The sequence below is a fragment of the Cajanus cajan genome, chromosome 5 (assembly GCF_000230855.2).
Source record: "Cajanus cajan strain Asha chromosome 5, NIPB_CcT2T_4, whole genome shotgun sequence".
Classification (NCBI taxonomy): domain Eukaryota; kingdom Viridiplantae; phylum Streptophyta; class Magnoliopsida; order Fabales; family Fabaceae; genus Cajanus; species Cajanus cajan.
Window position 1 is genome coordinate 71833406 of NC_138521.1, and position 7442 is coordinate 71840847.

The 7442-nt window shown below is 35.0% G+C and overlaps 1 protein-coding gene across 4 annotated transcripts; it reads right to left on the reverse strand.

Moving 5' to 3' along the window:
* Positions 1-7101, reverse strand: LOC109809699 (hyperosmolality-gated Ca2+ permeable channel 1.2). 4 transcript variants are annotated; one of them, XM_029273651.2, is made up of 13 exons: positions 6969-7101; positions 6663-6878; positions 6049-6389; positions 5768-5920; positions 5089-5224; positions 4371-4472; positions 3651-3767; positions 3479-3559; positions 2530-2870; positions 2189-2434; positions 1510-1834; positions 1161-1394; positions 1-636 (listed from the first exon to the last, which is right to left on the reverse strand). In XM_029273651.2, exons 3-13 carry the CDS (start codon positions 6360-6362, stop codon positions 364-366), a joined length of 2322 nt encoding a protein of 773 aa, XP_029129484.1. In that variant the 5' UTR covers positions 6363-6389; positions 6663-6878; positions 6969-7101; the 3' UTR covers positions 1-363. The 4 variants fall into 4 exon arrangements, with proteins under 4 accessions (XP_029129484.1, XP_020228667.1, XP_020228668.1 ...); XM_020373078.3 differs by lacking the exon at positions 6663-6878 and having other exon boundaries at positions 6969-7097; XM_020373079.3 differs by having other exon boundaries at positions 6543-7052.
* Positions 7102-7442: the final 341 nt, after the last annotated feature.

Sequence of the window (7442 nt, forward strand, 5' to 3'; positions counted from 1 at the left end):
TTAAAAGAGAGAAAAAATTATACACACAATCTAAACCATGCTCAGTTCTTGGATAATTTACAGCATTCCGTGTTGTAATGTTATGCAAATCCTCTATCTGCTTGGTGATACAGATTTGAAAGTATATATCTACTAAGAGAACAAATTCACTATTAACAAAATCCGAAATACTATCAAAGAATCTCTCTACTTTATATATAGTTTGTGCCGATCACTAGCTTCTTACAAACCACTCAGTTTTCTCAGATTAAGCTGGAAACTCGTGTCAACTTATGTAGCCCATTGTATGTTACATGTGCACGTCCATATCCTAGGCTACGTGGTGGGTCCAATAATGATAATATAATTTCCTTGGTCCATGATTTATGGCTCCGGTTGCTGTCGAATGGCATCAGGCAGAGACGGAGATGATGATGCACCACTTATTCTGCTGGGCAATGGTGTGTTCCTTCTTGATTGCCGTTTTGTGGGCACAGTAACACTCTCAGTTTCCCACTTTTGACTATTTGCATCTTCCTCATCCTCATCATCAATGCTAGCCTTAAAAACTGGATGAACATACGCATTCTGAAGGTAAGCTTTCAAGTTCAAGTTCGGTTCTGTAGCTCGTTCTAATGTGTCTTTCATCATTGCTTCCTGTTTACGAAAAACAGCAATAAAACTCCATGAAAAAGCAAACGTGTGTCATCAATCATATACGATAAAAAGTTCAGTATTATAATTTATAAGCATATAGTTTAATATTATTAGAAATCCTACATCGACTAGTGATATGACTATAATAATGTATTAGAGTTTATTCTAATGATTATTGATTTATTGTTGAACTTACTAGACTCGAGATATCTAGGTCCTCCACATGAGAAAGGTGTATTAAAGATTTCACATTGACTAATGATACAATCATACTTTACGAGTTGATTTTGTAAAGTTGAGTTAAGGTCCCAATCACTTTCTTAAGAGACATCATTTTATTGATAGTATAGCTAATGCTTGAGCATTTCTACACTCAAGCATACAAAATTCTGACCTTCTATATGATGTAATTGAAGGATTGTATAGATAACAAATGCACAGATAATAATTGAAAAAATAACTCCACCGTCAATGCATAAAGCTACTCCTAGGATTATTATCCATCAGAATGATTATTTGCATACCTGTAAGGGATATCTAACAAATGCAGGTTCGAAACGGCCTTTACAGTATATATGGAACCATATCGTCAATATTGGGAGTGCAATCAGAAATGGTGTTGATGAAGCAGCCTTTTTAGTAGTCAGGAGTCCCATCAGAACTATCTGTGACACTATCAGTGCAATCACGACACGTAAATGGACATCAGGCCAGAATGCCGCACCGCTCTCATACTCTTGATTATAAACATTGATTATCTGCAATTGGAAGGGAGGTGTCTTCATCTTATACATGGGAACAAGAACAGGGGACTCAAATTATACAATCATCCTTTGACATGTACAATATAATCTAATTCTACCATCTTGGTACCTGATGACGGAACACAACATAGGCCAGCCCAAAGAAAACTATTATGAAAGGAAGAACAGAAGGTGTCACTGCAGCATAGACTAAACCCAGTAAAATGTACAACTGTATTCGAGGTTCTCCAGTGTTAAAACCAATACTCCCAGCATCCATAGCCTCTTCCCTGTCCTTTTCAGTCTTCACCAAGAAGAAATTCTTCAAGTGATATATGATTAGTGGTTTCAACATCAAAACCTCTGCAGCTATACCAGCCCATCCATCAACCATTATATAAGTGATGAAGAAACTTGCTTTCAAAGGAATTGCAGTGCCAATTGTTATAGGATATCTGACATGAATATAAAAAGGGTTCTTAATCATATTAACATGGTGCAAAATTATGACAAGAGCTTGGAGCAATCAAGGTAACCATATTTAACTGTTAGTTAAGAACACCAACACCACGGTTCTTAAATAGCTAAAATTAAAAAGGTATATACAAAAGAAGGATATTTTTCTCCTTTTGTATATGTATGACATATGATGTAACACTTGACCACAGATACAACAAATTTACCTACCTGTGCAACCTTTTAGTGCAGCAGGACATAAATATGCACACTCAAAACATGGGAATATACAGACAATTAAAAAAGTAAATGATTTTAAAAGGACAAAGATGCTGGAATCTTTAATGACTTACTGATTGGCTGGTTGATGGATGAAAGAGTCCAGCTGTTCAAATGCTGATCCAGTAAGTATGTTCCCAAGAAATATATTCACAAAACTGAAAAGATAGTATCTAGATGCTGCTCTTCTCTCCAGAGATGAAATAGATCCAAAGCCTTCAAATTTTGACATGATCATCAATATTGTGGGCAAGAAGATGAGAAAAAGCTTCAATGCAATACCGGGTAGAAAACCTTGAATGAATGACTTAATTATATGGCTGCACAAAAAAGTAAATCAAAGAAAGTAACCTCCAGGGATAAATGTGAATGAAACTATTTTTTCAGGTATACAACTATGTGATGAGAGACTTACATATTAATAAGAGGCTTCAACCACGGTGCTGCTTTCTGGATTCCTTCAAGACTTGCAAGACTTTGTACAATTGCAATTGGGATCATAAAAAAGAAGGTCAGGAAAAAAAATGCAACAGCTATGATCAACCTTCTAACAGTGAGGGAAACATATGGAATTGCCAAATTCGACCAATAAACGTCACGAGGCTCTGGAGCCCACTCAGTCAACCACATTGTTGGATTTCTGGTTTGTTGAGTTTGTGCACAAACTGCAGCACCCCATCGAGTTTTAAACGAAACAAAGGCAGCAGGCATGATAGACTTGGGATCATTGGTGACCTTGTCCCTCTCTAAAGCTATCTGTGAAAGGAGATAAACTTGAATCATTGTAATCATCACGAAAAATTCTGAAGACAAAATTTATGAAAACATAATAAGGCCCATTATATCTGAAGACATTATTCTGGGGGAAATTACATGATGAAATCCTCCATATATTATTTGCACAAAGTTCTAGTGAACAATCAGAAAATTACCTAATTGCAATAATAGGTGAAGACAAGCAGTCACAGTCATTAATGATAATATAACACCTAAAAAGCAGAATAAAACTGGTGCATGTAATCTATACCTACTATAAAGGGGATATAAAGTGTGTCCGTATTTTGTTTCCACTTTTTTAATAGATTATTATACCCTTCAAATGTTAAGAAAGAAAAAGAAATAATTTCTCATGTTCTTTCTGAATAATTAAGAGGCACGAAATGCCTGTTTTCCCTACTCATAAAAATAAAAGAAACCAAAAATTCCATATATCATAGTCTGTTATACAAAATAAACTTTTCATTCCTATTTAAGAATAATTTTAACCATTTTTTCCATATATTATTTGCATGATGAGTTTATATTAAAATATATTTTCAAGCAGAGTGTGGTAAAATCCCTAACATAAAATAAATGGTACTTACTTCCTTTGACAGTTTGTCAATTTCAGTGTTATGATGATCAATAGCATCTACTTTGTCACCGCAAAGACCAAGGCAACCAGTCTAATAACAAACATACAAGAGAGAAAGATTTATTAAGTATGAAGATGGTTATGACAAACATCTGAAGGCATGTCAGGTTAAAATTAAATACCTTTATTTGAGGTCTTTCAGAAGTTCTTTCAAGTTTATTTTGATAATATACACGCCAATTCTGCAATTTCTTCCTCTTTTTAACCAACTTTGCAAGTTTGTTTGCATTATAAACAACCTGCATTAATGTCACAATGAATATGCTGAAACATACTATTATCCCCCTCTCAAAGTCCCAAATGAAAGGGAAAATTACTTGGTCATACTCATACTCCCTTTGGACCTACTAAATATATAAGCAAAAAAAAAAAAAAACTAATTTCACACAGATTAAAAAGGATAGTTTAAATGCATTTGATTTTAATGATTTCATATAAAATATACACTATTTACTAAAATAACCTTAATCACATTTATTGTAGATAGTGCTCTCATTTATTGTCTTAGAGATATTTTGGGATTAAGAGCATTAAATGAAGTTGAGTTGGTTGAAATTTGCTTATATTTGTGTCCAAAAAATTTAAGAATTTTTTGATCATATATAGGTTCAGAGGGAGTAATAGATTAGATCTAGACATCTAGTCAATAATGTACTCAATGACTGATACACATCATACATCATTTCAGAATCAATGAGACAAACAAATTTAATATTGCATTAAAAGATGAAACTTTCGGGCTAGAAGTCACCCAATGCGTCTTAAATTCTAAATATCACAATAAATGAGATAATTAATGAACAAAATATTATAGAAGTATAGTGTACACAGGCAGAACCAACCTGGTGAGTAAGATAGTTATCTGGATGATTGACCAGAAAAAAGTGCTCCACAAGCTCACTTACAGATTCATCAGGATCTGGTGGAATGTTCTTAACAAGCACCTGCAAATAATATCTTTTCTATAAGCCAAAAATACACATGATTGTATATCTCATATCTAAATGACATGTAAAGGTTCAGTCCATAACTGCAATTTCCAAAAACTAGTCAAGTATGAAGATAAAAATGCTGACAGATAGGAGAGCTCTTCTACATTAAAAGGATATTTGTTTTTGACCTGTTTTACTGTTTTAATATATGTGTGTATGTATAACATCTCCAAAGTCTTTTTAACTTCTTATATCCCTTTCATACACCTAAAAGCCACATGACAGTCATCACTCCATTCTTTTGCTTACTTATTCACTGATAGTCCGATACACCTAGCTAGCTAATTAACATGCTTGCCTATGACCAGCTAAGCCTCACCAGAAATCTACATAGTTATGAAGTAAAGAAAATTATGATATATACAATCAAGGTCTGCCTAGAAAAATGACTAAGCAGCATACCACCTCTAACACAAGAAACCAAACATCCAAGTTTCATTGATTCATCTCAAAGCTGCCCAAAACTGATAAAAGAGTGTGGTAGATAAAAACAGTGAACCACAATATGTAACCAGGAAGTATTACAAAGAAAAACTCCTAAATTAAAATGGAGAAAAACCATATTTACCGTAAATTGATCAGGACGACGTTTTTCTGCTGCAAGAAATTGCAATCTCATTGCGGCAACTTTTTCATACTCCTTTAGTAAAATAAAGCATGTCCAAAAGGTAAATGCATAAGCAACTATTATGTGCGCCCAGAACCTGAGGCAGAGTACAAAATTTTAGCGGAGCACACAGGCTTATTAGAAATTTAAGAAAACCAATGCTCTATAATAAGTGATACAGTGAGTGACATTAATGCACCACAACAGTAACTCCATAACTGTTAACAAGTGAGATAATGCACAGAAAACAAAACAAATTTCTGCAAATTGGAATGGAGAAGCAAGAAGTGATGTTATCTTGAGATGTAATGTTAAGGATTCTGATGAGAGACAAATTAATTAAAATATAATCACAGAATCTGGAGAAGAGAAGCAATAATTATAAAGATTTTGATAAAAAGAAAAAATAATTAAGAAATAATTGCGGAATCAAGAGAAAACATGTAAAGCAGTTAAAATTTCATCTATATTAAGGTTGCACCAAGTTAAAAACTACACCTAAAGCCTCAAACAGTTAAACCAGATATATTTGATCAACAATACATCTTTGATGCAGGTACCTTGGATTCGAACTAATTTACTAAATAACATGAAGATGCAGCAGCAAAACTGTAATAGCACAGAATGATGGTTTTGAAACCTTTGAGATCGACTATGGACATTTGAAATTGAGAGTTTATCAATGTCGCTCGAAGTTATGTTGCTCATTCCAGCTTCCAGCCCAGTACTAGTCCAGTTGACAGGAACCAGAACTGCCCATGCCAGGAATGCTATTGGAACAAAGATTTTAAGTCTGAATAACAGAAACAGAACACATCAGGATCAAGATTTTAAGTCTGCATAACAGAAACAGAAAACATCATGGATCATATTCTCCTTAGCTGATGTGGTACTTATTCACTATTCACTCATTGTCCATACCCTATCAAGTAAATCCTCAAGTAAACAACAGAGTCCAATCCAGCATGATCAATAAGTTCAGGTTCTGGCATTCTAAGTGCAGCTGGCATCCAATTCAGAAACCTAAGATATGATCTCCAATCTAAATTGACAAACTTGCGCACAAACGCTCCTCCGGTTACAGGATCTGTTCTTAAACCCTTCAGGTACCATTTTGGGAAGTACACCCGATCATTAAAAGGTTGAAGCCTCAGAATAGCAAATGCCACAAAGAAAATAAATGCACTCAAAATGTTCAAGGCAGCTGCAAGCGTAATATCTTGAAGAGTAGCCATTTTCTTTCCCCTCTAGAAAGAATACACCTGTAAAGCAATCAATGAAATGGGTTAGATTGATACACAAATAATCTGAATGAAAATCTTGGTAGAAGAAAAATGTATCCTATCTCAAGAGATTTTTTTTTTTCCCCATAAAATTCACAGAAACTATTTATAACTTTGTTTGAACCCTCTTACCATAGATGTTAAATTTCAATATAACTAATTCCTCAGTGATTTATCAAGCGTTCAGATACGTAAATGGAAAGACCTTTTCATTTTCTTCTCAAGAAAAAGAACATAATAAAAGGATCGTACTTTGTGGTTGTCGCACACAGTTGGGTCAGGGAAAACCCCCAAGTGTGTTAAACCCAGCAATGGAAGAAAATCCGAGGTGAAGATCCAAAGTTGAATCAAAGGGTATTCGTATATCTCCGAAAGAGAAGGAAGCAAGAAGATTCCGCCACCGTCGTGCAGTGAAACCTAGAAGACACGACACTTTGAAGCCCTTTCCTTAACCAACACACAAACTATCTAAAGAGATCGGTGACATTCAGATTGGCTTCCATGGAAGGTAAGAGAGAGAGAGAAAAAAGGAGAATAAAATACAGTGCTGGAACTTACTTGTTACGTTATGGGTGAACAGCCCAACACTGAACACTCAATGTGTATATCTCAACTCCCCTTGTCCCAGTGTACTAGTATTGTTATTATTTATGTCATTTTTTGAAAATATTAATTATTAACGAGACGAAATATTATATGCCAGTGGTACTGATTAATATTAATAGTTGTAACTAAGGAAGATTGAATTAGCTGAGCATCGTGGACTCCAAACAGCGTGTCGGCAAGGGGCCACGTGGTGTCTTCCAACGGCTACTTTTTCATTGATGAAAGAGTTGGATTCACGCGCTTGTGGAGAGCGTGAGGGAAATAAATCCGAAAGAGACGAAGATGGTGAGTGACGGCCTATCCCGTGTGGAGAATGCGTTTTTCCCGTGAGAATGGGCCACGTGGAACACCACACGCTTTGTGTTCGCCTGTCCGGCCTTCTTCTTCAAATGATATATCAACTAAATTACTTTACTTATTGATATT

Excerpts from the sequence above, each read along its gene's own strand:
- LOC109809699 (XM_029273651.2), bottom strand. The coding sequence starts at position 6,362 with ATGGCTACTCTTCAAGATATTACGCTTGCAGCTGCCTTGAACATTTTG. Across the intron at positions 4,473-5,088 it reads GTCGTCCTGATCAATTTACG|GTGCTTGTTAAGAACATTCC; the intron begins GTAAATATGGTT and ends TATTATTTGCAG. Across the intron at positions 3,768-4,370 it reads ATAACTATCTTACTCACCAG|GTTGTTTATAATGCAAACAA; the intron begins GTTGGTTCTGCC and ends ACATTAATGCAG.